This window comes from Erinaceus europaeus, chromosome 2 (genome assembly GCF_950295315.1).
Source record: "Erinaceus europaeus chromosome 2, mEriEur2.1, whole genome shotgun sequence".
NCBI classification, from domain to species: Eukaryota; Metazoa; Chordata; class Mammalia; order Eulipotyphla; family Erinaceidae; genus Erinaceus; species Erinaceus europaeus.
The window spans coordinates 196,132,336-196,149,786 of record NC_080163.1 but is presented as its reverse complement, the minus strand read 5'-3'; the positions used below and the strand labels follow the sequence as shown (position 1 = coordinate 196,149,786).

The window sequence follows — 17,451 nt, the reverse complement described above, 5'->3', positions numbered from 1 at the left end:
TGTGTGAAACTGTAGGCAGAAGGCCCCACACCCTGAGCCAGCCTCAGGTCTCCAGAATCTTCCTCTAAGGGCACGGCACAGCACCTAGCCACAGTTATGGCCACCCCCATCTCTACACCACACCCTGTATGCTGGGGGGACAGGCTCCAGGGAGTGGTGCCCCAAAGAGTCGCGGAATGAAGAGAGGTGCAGTCACAGCTCGGGAAAGGGCCTTTGGGGGGTGGGGGTGGGGGTGCAGAGGCTGCTAATGCCCTTTCGTTCTTTTTCCCAGAGCCCTGCTCAGCTCTGCTGATGGTGGTTTGAACTGGGGGACTGAACCCGGGACCTCAGAGCCTCAAGCTGTTGACTGGCTACGGAAGAAGGGCAAACAGGGCAAACGCTAGAAGAAGAGCCTCAAGCATGAGAATCTTTTTGACTCATCATTATGCTCTTAACCAGGTCCAACGTCTTAGTTCTAAACTAAGCATGGGAGGGAAGGGAAGTGACATAGGGGCAGACATTATTCTTCTAACAGTTCCTGTTTCTGTGTGTCTTTGCTGAGGCTTCACTGCCCAGACTATTCCAGATAGAAAGAGCAAGGGGGGTGGTCTGGGAGGTTGCACAATGGGTGAAGCACTGGACACTCAGATATGAAGATCCCGAGTTTGATCCTGGGCAGCACATGTATGAGAGTGATGGCTTTACTCTCTCTCTCTCTCTCTCTCAATTTTATTTATTTATTTGATAGAACAGAGAGAAATCGAGAGGGGAGGGAGATCAAGAGGGAGACAGACATGTGTGTGCAGCCCTGCTTCACTATTTGTGAAGCCTCCCCCCTGCATGTGGGGACCAGGGGCTTGAACCTGGGTCCTTGCTCACTGTAATGCGAGCGCTCAACCAGATGTGCCACCACCCGGCCCTACTTTCTCTCTTTTTTATTTGCTTAATTGATATATTTATTGGATAGAGAGAAATTGCGGAGGGATGGACACCTGCAGCCCTGCTTCACCGCTTGTGAAGCTTCCCCCCTGCAGGTGGGGACTAGAGGTTTGAACCTGGGTCCTTGTGCACTGGAGTATGTGCGCTCAGCTAACTGTGCCACCGCCCAGGTCCAGTGATTTGATTTCTCTCGCTAATTAAATTTTATATATACCAAAATAAAACCCTAAAAAGCGAGCAACAAAACAGTGCGCTTGAGTGTGTGTGTGCAGACACCACAGCACAGGAGCTACGTTCAGGGCCACAGGGCCTGAGCTCTAAGCACTGAGCGGAGTCTCAGCTGAGTACTGTTAATGGAGTCCTCAGGGACCCCAGAGGGCTTGTAAGTGTGAGGGGGAGTTTAGCCCCCGGCACTGCATATGCTCAAGTGCTGCTCTCTTTCACACATTAAAAATAAGGGGCTTTCACCACTGAGGCTTCAGGCCTGCTAAATTCTATGCCCCCAGTGGACTTTCCTCCCCAGGTCCCTTTAAATTCTGGGGCTAGAGAAACAGAGAAGGAGATAGCACAGTCAGTGAAGCTTCCCTGTGCACCGTGCTGCCATGGGTGGCTGGGGGCTCCACCCTCGTTCTTGCAGAAGGCAGTGTGTGTACTCTACCAGTGAGCTGTCTTCTAGCCCAATATCAATCGCAAACAGCAAGGGCTGGGCAGATATCTCAGCATGTTAGAGCCCTGAACTTGAAAGCCTGAGAGTCCAGTTTCTTTCTTTCTCTCTTTCTCTTTCTTTTTTCCCTGCTTTCACCAAGCTGGAGCTCGGTGCCTGCACTATGAATCCTGGAGGCCATTTTCCCCATTCTGTTGCCCTTGTTGTTGTTGCTAATGTTATTGTTGCCATCGCTGTTGTTATTGTTGGACAGGACAGAGAGAAATAGAGAGAGAAGGGAAGACAGAGAGGGGGAGAGAAAGATAGACACCTGCAGACCTGCTTTACCGCCTGTGAAGCGACCCCCTGCAGGTGGGGAGCCGGGGGCTCAAGCCGGGATCCTTACACCGGTCCTTGTGCTTTGCACCATGTGTGCTTAACCCACCCTCTGTGCTACCACCTGGCCTCCTGTGAGTCCAATTTCAATTCTGCACCACTGGAAGCCAGAGCTGAGCAGTACTCTGATCGTTCTCTCTCATCAAAATAAATAGAATCCACTACAACCTGGGAGGTAGGCCATGCAGTAGATAAAGCACTGGACTCCCTGGCATAAGGTCCCAAGTTCAACTCCCTGGTATTGCATGTGGCAGAGTGCTGCTCTGGTTCTCTCTTCTCTCTCATTAATAAATCTGTAAAGACTGTTCATGGAATCCAAGAGACAGCACACCGAGGAGGGTGCATGCCTTGCCATGACGGAGCCCAGGTTCAAACCCTGGCACCAAGGGAAGCTCCAGTACCGTGTAGTCTCTGACTCTACTGGGAAGGAGAAACAGCCCAGGAAAATGCACACGCACCAGGGAAGAGGCTCTGCAACAGGAGGGAAAGGAACAAAGCACAACTTCGTGCCTGTACACATGGGGTGTCCATCGCCTTTGACATGTCACTCAAGAGGGACAGAGCTGGCGGTGGGAGGGGCAGCAGGCCTACCTGCTCGTACCAGGAGGCCACAGTGCTCTCCATGTACTGGTAGCTGGTGAAGAAGGCCACGATGCCGTCGGGGACCACGGCCGACATCTCCAGCAGGAGGTTCCCGTAGTTGCGGATCACCGCTGTGAGGGGGCGGAGGCTGGGCATCTCCTAGCCTGGGGGTTTCCCCTCGCACCCAACTCCCATCAGAGTGGCTCTCGGGGTTCCCAAGAAACCTACCAGGCTGGAAGGGGGGGGCTGTACTCCACCCTCTGGGAGCTCCCTGTGACCATGTGTCTCATGGGAGAGCCCTTTTATCATTTTTGTCTATTTTTATTAAATTTTACTTATTTATTTCTCCCTCCAGGGTTACTGCTGGGCTTGGTGTCGGCACCATGAATCCACTACTCCCAGCAGCCATTTTTCCCATTTTATTGGATAGGACAGAGATTGAGAGAGGGAGACACCTACAGACCTGCTTCAGCACTTGTGAAATAATCCGACCCCCCCCCCCACACTCCCAACAGGTAGGGGGCCAGGGGTTCGAACTGGGATCCTTGTGCAGCTCCTTGTGTTTCGTACTATGTGCACTTAACCTGGTGTGGCACTGCTTGGTCTCCTTTATTTATTTTCGTCCCCCTCCCTTTTTTTTGCCTCCAGGGTTATTGCTGGGGCTTGGTGCCTGCATTACAAATCCACTACTCCTGGAGGCTATTTTTTTTCCCATTTTGTTGTCATTGTTGCTGCTGCTGTTGTTGGATAGGACAGAAATAAATGGAGAGAGGATGGGAAGACAGGAGGAGAGAAAGATAGACACCTGCAGTCCTGCTTCACCGCTTGTGAAGCGACTCCCTGGCAGGTGGGGAGCCGGGAGCTTGAACCTGGACCCTTAACGCTGGTCCTTGCGCTTTGTGCCACGTGCACCTAACCTGCTGCACTACCGCCTGGCTCCCGCCCTTTATTTTTATGTATTTGTTTTTATTGCCATCAGGGTTCTCACTGAGGCTTGGTGCCTGCACTAGGAATCTATGGCTCCCAGAGGCCTGTTTTTTTTTTTTTCTTTTCCTATTTTATTTTTACAAGACAGAAATTGAGAGATGAAGGAGACAAAATACCTGCCAAAAACACCTACAAAAAACATGTAGACCTACTTCACATTTGTGAAGCATTCCTCCCCCCTGCAAGTGGGGAGCAGGGGCTTGAACCTTGGTCCCTGTGCTCCCTGTCTCACCACCTGGCCACCAAGCCCCCTGAGAAGCCACTCAGTGCACGGCTCCCTGTCACCCCTCCTGCCACAGTGGAGTCCCCCAGCAGGGAAGAAAGCTGTGCTGAGCCACTGCTGGGGCGCACGTCACCCCAGCCTGACATCACCCCACAGCCACACTTACCTATATCTTCCCGGGTCTCGAATTTGGAGCTGATAGCCACCTGGTCATTGCCACGGCCGATGATCTGGAGAGAACAAGAAGATGGGCAGGCTGGGGACAGCTCATCTGGCAGAGTGCTTGCCTTACACCTTCCGCAAGGTCCTAGGTTCAAGCCCCGGCACTAAAGACTGTACTGGGGTGGGGGCTGGGGGTCTGTGGATGGGGATGCGGTGCTCTCCCTCCCAGTCTGAATTTGAAAGAAGGAATTTTTTTTTTTTTTAATCTCAGGAGTGGTGGTTCTGTACCTGCACATTGTCTTGGCACCACACTAGGGGAAAAAAAAAATCTCAGAAACCCAGGCTGAGTGCTGACTGTGGCCGAAGGTTCTGGTTCCATCCCTGCCATGGAGTGGGGTTCTGGCTTCTCTCTCATATGCTGGAAATCTTACAGATAAAAATAGTGGGTTGTTCGATAGCACATGCAGTTGATCCTATGTGTTGCTATGGTCAAGGACCTGGATTCAAGCCCCCAGTCCCCACCTGCAAGGGGGAAGCTTTATGAGCAGTGAAGCAGTGCTGCAGTGCTGCTCTCTGTCCCTCTCCCTATTTATGGAAAAGAAAAAAGAAATAAAAGGCCTTCCAGGAGTGGTAGATTCATCATGTTCATCATGGAGGTATTGACCCCAAGCTGTAACCTTGGTGGCAACAAATATAAAACCCAGAGCAGTAGCAGCCTCTTGGGTGTGAGCTGCAGGCGCCATCCTGGGCTTGCCAGACGCGGTGCCACTGAGCCCTTCGCGACCCCACTATCGGCCTGGCACAGACGGAGGATCCAAGGCTCCGAGGAGGTGAGTCACCTGCTCAAGGTCACGGCAAATAGAAGGCAGAGCCGGGACCCACGTTGGCCCATCTCCGGCTAGTCCACATCAACCAGACCCAGCCTCCCCGCCAAGGAGCACCACAGAAACGCCTTTCACAGCCTCTACAGTCCTGGTGCCTCCAGGCCTCACAAGACTGGGGCGAAGTACGTGGTTACCACAGGCCCAGACAGGCAAGTTCAAACAGTGAAACACTCAGCAGACTCATGGTAATAAAAAATGGACCACAGGCTAATCAGAGGCCTGACTTAGCTTCTGACTCTTCAAAATGTTTTGCTGGGGAAAACACTTTTCTTGGGCCTGGGTGGTGGCGCACCTGGTTGAATGCACGTGTTGTCAGGCACAAGCATGTGGGTTCGAGTCCCTACTCCCCACCCTGAGCCTGAGTCCTACCACTTGGAAGAGTGTATGTCCTTCTGGACAAGCCACCTCCCATCCTGCTGCAATACAACAGCCACTGGCGGGAGCTGCCCAGACCTCCTGGGGGCATCACACCCCCTCTCTAGCTTGCGCTCTGAAGGGTGGGGAGTCTCGATCCTACAGAACATGTGGCCTGAGGGCTTTGCTCTGATGCCCAGTCTACACAGGGCAGAGAGGCAGGGTGGGAAGGGTACCCACCAAGGTGGCAGCCAGGTGACAATCTGGGCCAGGGGAGATGAGCCCTACTGGACCCGGGCCACATGTCCATCCTCTCACCCTCACTTCATTCTGTCCCCAGCTGCCGAGAGAGGAGGACACAGTCCCAGCTTACGGGACTGGCGGGAAGCTGTGGCTGCCAGTCCTGGTCTATCTACCCCCAGCGTCTGGATGTTCTGCCATCACAGCAGGAACAGGAGCGGAAGGAGGAGAGGAGGTCCCTCGTGCCCCCAGGTACACACTCACCATGGGACAGAGGCAGACCCGGGCCAGCGTCATGGTGAAGGTTGCCATGGTGACGGGGTGGAAGTCTAGGATCTTGGGGTAAATGTCCAGTGGGGACAGTGTCTGCAGGGGGGGAGGGGCAGCAGAAGGAAACTCAGCGGGTGCAGTGGGAACTGGGGTGTCTCCTGCAGTACAAGGCTGGAGGCTGGATGGGGTGTCCTCACCCCAGAGGTGATGATGACAGACTGGAAGCGCTCAAACACGGGCTTGATGGCCAGGGAGGCGTCCATGCAGCTGTGGGGGGAGGGGAAGGCAGTAGTGAGGACTGGGCTGGGGGGCCCCAGGGCCCCTCATGCCCCAGCGAGGGGGAATGGAGCTCACCTGAAGTGCAGGATGGGGTTGGCAATGGTTGGAGTCCTGTCATCGAAGGGTTCAATGATGATGGTGAAACCTGTTGGGGTGGGAGGGAGTTAAGACTTTATCTAGTAGAGCACATGCTTTATGGTGTGTGAGGCCCCGGGTTCAAGTCCCAGAACCACATGGGGCAACAGAGGAAGCTCCATGGATGAAGCCCTCCTCAATAAAGAGGAGAGCACTGGAATCAATCACGCAGGCACTAACCGAGGCAAAGTCAATAGACTAGAAAAATGGGCTCAGGAAGCTGCCCAGGGAGATTTCGCACGCACAAGGCCATGTTCCTCCCCAGCCACCACATGAACAAAAGCGGAATTAGGGCTGGGGAGACAGCGTAATGATTTTGCAAAAGGCCCTCAGGCCTGAGGCTCTGAGCAACCAGGTTCAATCCCCAGGACTACCATCAGCCAGAGCTGAGCAGGGCTCTGATAAATTCTATTTATGTATTATCAGAGAAAGACAGAGAAAGTGAGAGGGGAAGGTGAGAGAGGGAGAGAGACAGAGTGACACCAGTTAGAAGCTTTTTCTATAGGTGGGGACCAGGGGCTTGAACCTGGGTCCATGCAGACTGTAGTGTGTGAGCTTAACCAGGTGTGCCACAGCTTGGCCCCTCTCCCCCTGTATTTCTTGCTCATTAATGTATATATCGATTTTTTTGTTAAACTTTTTTTTTGTTTTTTAAATATTTATTTTCCCTTTTGTTGCCCTTGTTTTATTATTGTAGTTATTGTTGTTGTTATTGATGTTGTTGTTGTTGGATAGGACTGAGAGAAATGGAGAGAGGAGGGGAAGACAGAGACGGGGAGAGAAAGACAGACACCTGCAGACCTGCTTCACTACCTGTGAAGCGAACCCCCTGCAGGTGAGGAGCCGGGGGCTCAAACCCAGATCCTTACCCTGGTCCTTGGGCTTTGGGCCACATGCGCTTTACCTACTATACTACCACCCAACTCCCATATATATCTATTTGAAATATGGTTGTGTAATTTTAAAAACTGATAAAAAGTTGGGGGATGCAAACAAGACTTTGGCAGTGGGGGAGTACGAAGCTATTCCCCTGTGATCTTATAATCTTGTAAGCCATAGTTACATCATTAATAAAACCTTGCCAGCAAGATAGCTCACTGGGATAGTGCGTTGCTTTGCTATGTGTGCAGCCTAGGTTAGAACCAGACCCTTACTGCACTGAAGGAAGCTTTGGTGCTGTGGTCTCTTTGCCTGTCTCTACATTAAAAAAAAAAAAAAAAAAATGTGTGGGGTGGATAGACAGCATAAGGGTTCTGCAAAGAGACTCTCAGGCCTGAAGCTCCAAAGTCTCAGGTTTAATCCCCGGCACCACCATATGCCAGAGCTGAGCAGTGCTGGGGGGGGGGGGTCAGCTGACACGCACACCAGGTACCACAAGGCAGGCGCCCTGGCATCAGGGAAGCCCCAGCGCTGTGGCGCTGCGCCTTCTGTCTGAAAAGTTGGCTGGGAGCAGTGAAACCATACAGGCACCAAGCCCTGGCTCCACCAAAAATAACAAAAGACAAGTACTTTGTGCCCAGACCTGTGCTGGAGACACTGCGGTGACTCAGCCGGCTTGGGCTCTGTCCCCAGGCCCAGTGCTACGGCAGACAGGGCTGGGACAAGGGAGCCCAGAGGAGGCAGCTCGACCCAGCCTGGAGTCAGACAGGGCTTCCTGGAAGTGGGGCCACTGCTACTCAGCCAGGAACTTAAGGACGGGGGATGGGGAGGGCAGTAGTTAGGGGGTGAGAAACATGAGAGGGACAGTCCAGGCATCATCATAGTGTGAGGTGCTGGCAGATGGGACAGATGGCAGTGCCCTCACCCTCGCCCGCAGACGACTCCCCAGAGGGAGAATGGAGGCAGAAAGGAGCTTCCCCTGGGGGGTGGGGGTGGATGCTGTTCTTCCCCTGTGATGCCTGACCTGGTTTCCAGCACAGAGAGGTAATCCCAGGGGATCAGACTGAGGCCTCAGCCAGCTTAAAGCTGAGGGGGAGGGGGCAAGGCCAACGAGATCCAGGCCACCCCTGCCCCTTACGGCTGGAGCCTGAAGCCTCCTCCCAACCCTCTCCCCACGGAGCGGAGCAGCAGTGCCAGCCCTCTAACTCCCTCTCCCAACCTTCCACTTGGCCCCTCTGGCCCCGGCCCAGGCTCCTCCCGTCATGCTGAGTCTCTGCCAGAACTTCTACAGTACAGAGGCCAGGGATGGGGCTCAGTGGTGAGTGTGGGATTTGCACACTGGCCCGGGTTTGAAGCCTGGCATCATGATGGAGTGATGTTCAGATTCTCTCATTAAATTAAATTAAAAAAAAAAAATCTTGGAAGTACTCTGGTTGGGGAAGGGAAAACTCTTATTAAAGATCTATTAATGTCAGTCCAGGAGGTGGTACAGTGGATGAGGCACTGGAATCTCAAGCATGAGGACCAGAGTTCAATCCCCAGCAGCACATGTACCAGAGTGATGCTCTGATTTTCTTTCTATTTTTTTAAAGATATTATTTATTTATTAATGTGAAACATAGGAGGAGAGAGAAAGAACCCGACATCACCCTGATACATGTGCTGCCGGGGATGGAACTCAGGACCTCATGCTTGAGCGTCCAATGCTTTATCCACTGCGCCACCTCCTAGACCACCTTTCTATTTTATTTATTTATTTATTTATTTATTTATTTATTTATTTATTTCCTGAAGCTCAGCTCTGCTGATGGTTGTGCAGGGGACTGAACCTGAGACCTTGGAGCCCCAGGCATAAAGAGTCTCTGCATAACCATTATGCTATGTACCCCCACCCCTTCCTATCTCTCTTTTTGCTTTAAATGTTTACTTATTATTGGATAGAGAAAGAGGGACATTAAGAGAGGGATGATAGGGAGAAAGAGAGAGACACACCTGCAGCTCTACTTCACCACTCATGAAGCTTTGCCCTTGCAGTGGGGACCGGGGCCTTGAACCCTGGTCCTTGCACACTGAAGTGTGTGCACTTAACCAGGTATGCCACTGCCTGGCCCCCCTTCCTATTTCTTTAATAATATTTATTTCTTTTAATAATAAAGTATTAAAAAACAAAACAACCCCCCCCCCCCCAAAGATCTACAAGTAAGTAGCTGGGGAAATGGCACAAGTGGCAGACCTTGAACCAAGGCTCCTGGTTCAGCCCCTGCACTGCTGGACTGGAGGGGCGCTCTGGTCGTCTCTGGCCATCATGGGCGTGAGCCCAAGCATCACTCAGACACATGTGGTGCGGGCAGGCCTGATACAAAGCTTGCACTTAAGCTGCCTGTGGCCTCCCAGGAAAGTAAAACCTATTATTATTGTGGGTGGGGAGGGTATGTGGCTGGGGTCTTATACCCACGAACCTGCCCCCCCCAAATATTATTATTTTTTACCAGAGCACTGCTCAGCTCTGGCTTATGGTGGTGCGGGGGATTGAACCTAGGACTTTGGAGCCTTAGGCATGAGAGTCTCTTTGCATAACCATTCTGCTATCTACCTCCGCCCCACCATTACTTTTTTTTTTTTAATTCCTAAAGCATAAACCTGACTCCACCCTTCAGAACCTGCCATGGCTCCCCACTGCCTGCAGGAGCAGAAGGAGCAGCTTCTAACCCACACCCGACCGAGTGAGCTAGTACGAGGGCTATGTCCTTGCCCTTCTGCCCCCAGTGCTCAGCCCCAGAGGGAACCCCGGGAAAGTCTTGAGCAGAGGACTTGCTCACAGCTGGCTGGCTCTTGATGTCCCCCCGGAGTGCAGGGTGAGCACGTCCAGTCCACAGAGCAGCCCTGGCCATGCAGGGGTCCTGAGTCTGGGGGCAGGGGGCCGGTCGAGGAAGGGAGAGGGGGGCTCACCTTTGGCATAGGTGCTGACCAGGGTGGCAAAGTTGGCAAGGAGGGTGAGGGGGGAGAAGTCGGCCAGGTCTGCGATCTCTAAGGTGTGCAGGAGGGAACGGAGGCGTTCGGCACAGAACCTGGCGGGGAGGTGGGACGAGGGGTCAAGGGTGGGAAGCTGGAGCAGGACCAGCAACACCCCCAAAACAGACAGACCAAACAAGGGAGGTTACTTCTACCTCTCTGCTTTCTCATTTGAGAACCACAGAAACCAGGGGGAAAAAGTTTAGACCTTCCTTCCAGAGAAGGAAACTGAGCATCCAAGAGGACCAATGATTATCCAAAATAGTAAAGGGAGAGGACAGAAAACACCCCCCTTCATGCCCATCCTCTGCCTGCTCCAATGCATCATGGGGAGGCTCTGGCCCTCGGGCTGGGGAGTAAGAGGCACTGGTAGAAGACAGAGGTAGAGGGGGTCCCAGAGAGGCACCCCTCTCTGAGGCTGCGCCGAGCCAGGTCCCTGTGACCTGGGACAGAAACACCGCTGGGTTCCTGCAGGCATCTGTCTGTCTGCCTGCCTCTGTTGGTCTGTGCCCACACCCGTCTGTCTCTATCCACTTGTTGACAGATAGCCTTGCCCTTGCTTCTGGTTGCCCGTATCTGTCCATCTGCCTGTGGACCTGTGGTGGGGGTGGGACTGCCTGGGCCCTGCCGCCTCCATCAGCCTCTCCCCAGGTACAGAGCCCCCAGCCCCTGCCCCCGCCCCCTGCGGGTGCACACCTGAGGGGCTTGCGCTGGATGCACACGCGCTGGGCCAGGCTGCTGAGGAAGGCGGGCGGGCTCTCCTGCACCACATGCTGCACACGCAGCCGCCACTTGACGTACTCCAGCAGCCGCCGCAGGAAGCCCAGGAAGTGCTCGGCCGTGCGGATGGAGCCTGGCACTGCCTCTGGGGGGGAGGGTGTGTGTGTCTGTGTGTGTGAGCTGGTACCACCCACCTGCCAGGCACCTGGGGCTGGGGTGGGCAGGGCGCGACTCACCCTGCAGCACCTCGTCGGGCAGTACGGGGTTGGCCAGGTGGGCGTCTGTCTCCCGGGCCACACTGGCCTCCCGCAGCCCCTCCACCAGGCGTCGGTACTCCTCCCGCAGGCGCTTCTCATCCGTCTCCTTGATCCTGCGGGAAGAAGAGGTGTGGGAGGAGCTGGGGACTGGGTAGGGGTGGTGGTGCAGGGTCTTAGCACCCAGGGCTCTGCTCCTCACAAGTGGTGGGAGCCCCGCCAGCCCTGTCTGGGGTGACATGGATTTCTGCACAGGGGGGACCCCAGCCTGTTCCATTAATAGGCAGTGAAGGGGGGAGTGTATCCTGGCTTCACCGCCACCCACCTGAGCACCGTCTTCTGCAGGGTGTCCAGGTTGGCCTGGCAGCGGTCCAGGGTCCGGCGGGTGAGGTTGACGCTCATAGAGTCGATGCAGACATTATCTGGGGGGAAGCGGCCGATAGGACAGACTAGTGTGTGTGTGGGGACAGTCGCAGGGGCCCGTGTGCCTTCCCGCCCAGACCTAGCCCTCACCGATGTTGTGGGCCTCGTCGAAGACAACCACGGCCTTGCGGGCCAGCTCCTTGGACACCAGGTCTGCGATCTTGGGGTCCAGGAGGTAGTGGTAGCTGTAGACCACCACGTTGGCGTGCAGGATCTGGGGGTGGGGGTGGATCAAGGAGGGCAGGGTCACCCCTGCCACCCTCCCCCCAAAGCTACATCACTGGCCCCTTGCCCAGCCCACAGACACAGGCAAGGTGGACAGACAAGACAGGCAGGCAGCAGGGCCAGGAGCTGGCAGAGGGGGTGGAGCACACACTGAGCGCAAAGACCCGGGTTTGAGCCCTTGGCTCTCACCTGCAGGGCGGGAGCTTCAAGAGCTGTCAAGCAGGGCTGCAGGTGTCTGTCTGTCTCAATCTCTATCTCCCCATTCCCTCTTGATTTCCATTCTATCCAATAAATAAAAAAACGAAGCAACAAAAATAGCCAAGAATCTTCTAAAAGCACTACTCTTGGAGTCGGGCAGCAGTGCATCAGGTTAAGCGCACGTGGCCCAAAGCCCAAGGACCGGGGTAAGGATCCCGGTTCGAGCCCCCGGCTCCCCACCTTGTAGGGGGGTCGCTTCACAGGCGGTGAAGCAGGTCTGCAGGTGTCTGTCTTTCTCTCCCCCCCTCTGTCTTCCCTTCCTCTCTCCATTTCTCTCTGTCCTATCTATAAATGATGACATCAATAACAATAATAATATTTTTGGGGGTAAGTAGATCCTGTATTCCAGGAGAGACAGGCAGAGACAGCATAAGGAAGGACACACAGGCAGGCAGACGGCTAGACCTAAGCAGGCGGGAAGAGGTAAGGCTGGACAGACAGGGCAGGGCACACCTTTACATGCAAAGAATTCAAGACAGACAGACAGGCCACCACTGGCCTCCCCACCGAGTAGCGGGCAAGGAAGTACGGGCACCAGCCATGGCGTCGCCCCAGGGCCTTCAGGTCGTCCAGGTTGTAGATGCCGGCGGGGAGGGGGCTCTGGCGGCCGTGGACGTCAAATTCCTCGTAGAAACGGCAGTGGGGCAGGCTGGGGTCCTGCTGGTACTGTGCCCGCACGTGGGAGGCCGTGAGGCTGTGACATTTTCCGTCCACGTCCTTCCCGAAGCGCAGGGGCGTCACCTGGAGCGGGGCGGGGTATTAGCATCTAGGGCTCTGCTCCTCACAGGGTGGGAGGCCCACCGACCCTGTATCTCTGCACAAGGGGAACCACAGCCTGTTCCATCAGTGGGCAGGGAGGCTACTTGGGGACTTGCTGCAGTGGTGCATGAGTAGAAAAAACATCTCTCTTAAGATATGTTATTTATTGGGGGCCAGGCGATGGCGCGCCAGGTTAAGCACACACATTATAGTGCGCAAGGACCCAGGTTCAAGTCCCTGGTCCCCACCTGTAGGTGGGAAGCTTCACGAGTGTCAAAGCAGGGCTGCAGGTGTCTCTTTCCCTCTCTATCTCTCCCTCCCTTTCAATGTCTCTGTCTCTATCCAATAATATATACATAAAAAGATTAAAAAAAGAGGGGAAAAAAGTTATTTACTTTTGGTGAGAGAGAGAGAAATATGCCCGAGCACTGCTCAGCTCTGGCTGATGGTGATGCTGGGACTGAACCTGAGACCTCAGAGCCTCAGGCACGAGTCTTTTGCAGAACCCCAGCTCTGTTAAACTCTAAATTTTCTTTCTTAAATATGAAGCCCTATCAACAGTGAAGTACCATCCACTCATAAAAAGGAAGAAGCATGACCCAGAAGGTATCAGGCATGGTGGCTAGAGTTTGATCCCTGGCATCACGTGGCTTTGGTTATTTATTTCTCTTCTCTCTCTCTCTCTTTCTTGTTATGGAAAGCAGCTCAGGAAGGGGTGCAGTGGTTAAAGCAAACTTGCAGGCAAGAGGTTTTGAATTGGCTCCCTGAACTGTATGTGCCAGAATGACAATCTCGTTCTCTTTCTTTATACACTGTGTCCCCACGCCCACCCTTCATTTATCAAAATAATAATAATAATAATTTTTTTGGGGGGTAAGTAGATCCTGTATTCCAGGAGCTCTCAGGCCCCATCTCCAACACTGCATGTGATAAAATGAGGTTCTAGTCCTCTCATTCCCCATTAAGAAAGGAAGGGGAGAAGGGAGGGAGGAAGGCTGGCTGGCTGGCTGGTTGGTTGGCGCAGGCTTATCGTACAGTAGGTCGAAGTGTGAGGTCTTGAGTTCAACTCCCAGCACAGCATACACCAGAGTGTGCTCTGATCCACTGTCTGTCTTTTTCCTACGCTTATGAAATCTTTTAAAGGAATACAGTTATTTCTTTCTAATTTATTTACTTATTAACATGAGAAAGAGGAGAGGGAGAGAGAGGGGCAGAAGTAGCGCGTCACTCTGGTACATGTGGTGTCAAGAATCAAACTGAGGACCTCATGCTTCAGAGCCTAGCACTTTATCCACGGCACCACGTCCTAGAACACAGGTCTAACTTACTTTTTTGAAAGACAGACCAGATTGGGGGCTGGTCAGTGGGGCACTGGGTTAAACGCACATCGTACTAAGCACAAGGACCCACACAAGGATCCTGGTTTGAGCCCTTGGCTCCCCACCTATGGGGGGGATGCTTCACAAGCAATGAGGCAGGTCTGCAGGTCTCTCTCTCTCTTTCTCTCACTCACTCTACTCCTCCTCTCTCAGTCTCTCTGCCCTATCTAATAAAATGGAAAAAATGGCCACCAGGAGCAGTGGACTCATAGTGCCGGCACCGAGCCCCAGCGATCACCCTGGAAGCAAAAGAAAGACCAGAACTCTGCTCAGTTCTGACTTATGTGGAGCCAGGAACCAAACCTGGGACCTCATGTGTGCAAGCCCTGTGCTTTACAGCTTCTCCCCAGCTCCAGGAACTGCTGTTTTCCCCATCTCTCCCAGCCTTCAGGAAAGCAGGCTGGCTCCCTGGAGGAGGCGTGTGCCTGGGCCAGGCAGCAGCAATGAGTAGGAATCTGATGAGTGAGATGAGAACTTGGTGCATGGCCCCTGCTTCTCTCCTGAACAGCCAGCTCTGGGGAAGCCGGGACGCCTGGATGAATGGTGCTTCCTCCACCCTGGGCCTTGGGGCACGGGGAGAAAGGGGTGCTCACCTCAGGGTGAATGCACAGGTTCTTCCGGGAGCTTAGAGCCAGCCCCAGAAACGGCAGCTTCTCGCCCTCCTGCTTCTCGTAGAAGTTGAGCAACTTGCGAAGCTCTTCTATCACCTGTTCCCGCCCGGCAGGGAGGCAGGGAGAGCGGCTCTCACTGAAGGCACATGGGTCCCAAACACCCCCAAAGCCGTGGTGATAACCACAAGAGGGGCACCTGAGGCCCAGGGAGAGTGTGTGTGGGGAGATGCAGCCCTGGACTGGGGCCTGGCTCACCTTCTCAATCTCAGGCACGGTTCTCGAGCAGTAGATGAGCTTAGTCACCTCCAGCGGGTAGGCCTGCCAATGGCAAAGGGTTCAGCGGCCGCTCGGCTCCCCGCTCCCCGCCCCGCTCCCAACACACACACACACACACACACACACACACTCTCTCTCTCTCTCTCTCTGCCCCCAGAAGGGGGGACTCACTCGCTGGTAGGCCATGATCAGGGCCAGCAGGGACACCGTCTTCCCTGTGCCCGAGGGCATCTCCAGGACTCCGTGACCCTGCGTGTTGCGGGAGAGAGGGACAAGACATGGCATCTCAGAGCCTCAGGTACATGAACCCTGGCCACAGGCCCCTCAGACCACCACCAGCTTGGAGTAGGGGGGCTGATGCAGAGTTAAAAGGCTGGGCCCCGGGGGTCGGGCGGTGGCGCAGTGGGTTAAGTGCATGTGGGGCAAAGCACAAGGACCAGCGTAAGGATCCCAGTTCGAGCCCCTGGCTCTCCACCTGCAGGGGAGTCACTTCACAGGTGGTGAAGCAGGTCTGCAGGTGTCTTTCTCCCCATCTTCCCCTCCTCTCTCCATTTCTCTCTGTCCTATCCAACAACGACGACATCAACAACAATAAAAACAGCAAAGGCAGTAAAAAGGAAATAAATATGTAAAAAAAAAAAAGGCTGGGCCCCAGGGGTGGTGGGTTTGCACCTTCCAGCACACACACTCCAACTACCTCTAGAGACTTTGCTTTGGTAGCAGGGGCTTCACTGGGGTTTCAGAGGATGGGAGGATCCCACCATTCCCAGTGAGCTTTTTTTTTTTTTTTTTTTAATTCCACCAGGTTATCAATGGGGCTCAGTGCTGGCACTACAAATCAACATTATTTCTCAAGATTATGAGAGTATGAAGAGAGAGAATATGAATGAGAATGGGTAAGGTGGGGAAGAGAGGCCTGAGCACTGCTCACTATGGCGTAAGGTGGTGTGAGGGATTGAACCCACAACCTGTGAGGCCTCCGGCATGCAAGCCAGTGCTCTAACAGGCCAAGTTTGCTGCCCTACAGGATTTCTAAAATACAGTCCAGCGCCCCAACTTGCACATGCCTGAGGCTGCGAGGTCCCAGATCCAGTCCCTGGGATAACCATCAGCCGGAGCTGAGCAGGGGACTGGTCTTCTCATTCTTTCATTAAAAATCAATCTTTATGCTGTACTGCACCAAAGTAAAGGACTCTGGGGGTGGGGGGGCTACAGGTCCTGTCACATGACAGTGGAGGAGAACCTGGGGGGGGGGTCAGAGTGCTTTGCAGAAAACTGAGAAATTTTACACATGTACCAACAACTATATTTTCTGTTGACTGTAAACCATTAATCACCCCCCCCCACACACAAAACGCTAGGGAAAGAGAGAAACAGACTGGGGGTATAGATCCACCTGCCAACACCCATGTCCAGCAGAGAAGCAATTACACAAGCCAGAACTCCCACCTTCTGCACCTAAAAAAAAAATCTGGTCTATACTCCCAGAGGGGTAGAAGTGGTAGGGGATGATGACCAGAGGGCTCTGAACTCCCAACTCCATCAGGTACCAGAGAGAGCGAAGGAGGAAAAAAAAAAAGATTCGGAAGTAGTAACAGGTGTAGGTGTGACTTAGAGAGGAAGAGATGGCATGACCATGGGGGTGTGTGGGGGGAAAGTCAGATCTATACAATTATAGTTACAGAAAGAATAGTCAGCCTGGGAGTCGGGCGGTAGCGCAGCGGGTTAAGTGCACGTGGCGCAAAGCGCAAGGACCGGCGTAAGGATCTGGGTTCGAGCCCCCGGCTCCCCACCTGCAGGGGAGTCGCTTTGCAGGTGGTGAAGCAAGTCTGCAGGTGTCTTTCTCTCCCTCTCTCTGTCTTCCCCTCCTCTCTCCATTTCTCTCTGTCCTATCCAACAACAATAACTACAACAACAATAAAAACGAGGTCAATAAAAAGGAAATTAAAAAAAAAGATTTGTCAGCCCATTTCTGTGACCTTGGGAGAACTACTGCAGTTTCCAACGGAGGGGATGGAGATGCAGAATTCTGGTGGTGGGAACGGTGTGGAATCATTCCCGTTATCTCATAATTTTGTGGATCAATATGATCACATCACTAATAAAATCAAATACAAAGCAATCTGTACAAAATCAAGAGCGCAGGTGCAACCCCCCCGCCCCACCTTGGCGTCCAGCGTGCGCTTGAGCTCCAGCATATAGGAGAACTGCTCCGGGTAGATGTAGTCGTAGGGGAAGTGGACCAGCAGCCCGTCCACGTCGAGCCTGGCGGCGGGGGGCTGCGGTGAGCCCGGCCCCTCCCCAGGCCTCACTCCCCGGCCGCGGGGTCGGGGGCCCACGACACCCCCGGCCTCCCGGGAGTCTCGGGATCCCCCGGGGCAGCTCCTTGCTGACCGGCCCCGTTACCGCCCGGGGCTTCCCCCCCTTCACCCCCGGCGTCCCCTTTTCCGCTCCGAGCCCTAGACTCGCCCGCGGGGAGCCCCATATCCCAGGCCCGGACGACGAACCCCGACCACCCGCCCCCATCTCACTTCATGGCGATGGCGGTGGTGAGCTGTGTGTAGAGCCGCCCACCTCATGAA

General features: G+C 54.1%; 1 protein-coding gene across 2 annotated transcripts in view; it reads right to left on the bottom strand.

The window, feature by feature from the left end:
* The window catches only part of ERCC2 (ERCC excision repair 2, TFIIH core complex helicase subunit), a 19,659-nt gene extending 2,208 nt beyond the window's left edge, over positions 1-17,451 (bottom strand). The window contains exons 1-16 of one of the 2 annotated variants that reach the window (XM_060186166.1): positions 17,401-17,451; positions 17,035-17,134; positions 15,041-15,118; positions 14,849-14,911; positions 14,576-14,689; positions 12,352-12,585; positions 11,452-11,575; positions 11,264-11,360; positions 10,921-11,054; positions 10,661-10,829; positions 9,902-10,020; positions 6,014-6,083; positions 5,857-5,926; positions 5,654-5,755; positions 3,916-3,979; positions 2,549-2,670 (exon numbers count right to left, since the gene is read on the bottom strand). In XM_060186166.1, coding sequence (XP_060042149.1) covers positions 2,549-2,670; positions 3,916-3,979; positions 5,654-5,755; positions 5,857-5,926; positions 6,014-6,083; positions 9,902-10,020; positions 10,661-10,829; positions 10,921-11,054; positions 11,264-11,360; positions 11,452-11,575; positions 12,352-12,585; positions 14,576-14,689; positions 14,849-14,911; positions 15,041-15,118; positions 17,035-17,134; positions 17,401-17,405 — 1,665 coding nt within the window. In that variant the 5' untranslated portion in view covers positions 17,406-17,451. The remainder of the gene's footprint in view (positions 1-2,548; positions 2,671-3,915; positions 3,980-5,653; positions 5,756-5,856; positions 5,927-6,013; positions 6,084-9,901; positions 10,021-10,660; positions 10,830-10,920; positions 11,055-11,263; positions 11,361-11,451; positions 11,576-12,351; positions 12,586-14,575; positions 14,690-14,848; positions 14,912-15,040; positions 15,119-17,034; positions 17,135-17,400) is intronic. The other variant, XM_060186165.1, reaches the window with a different exon arrangement.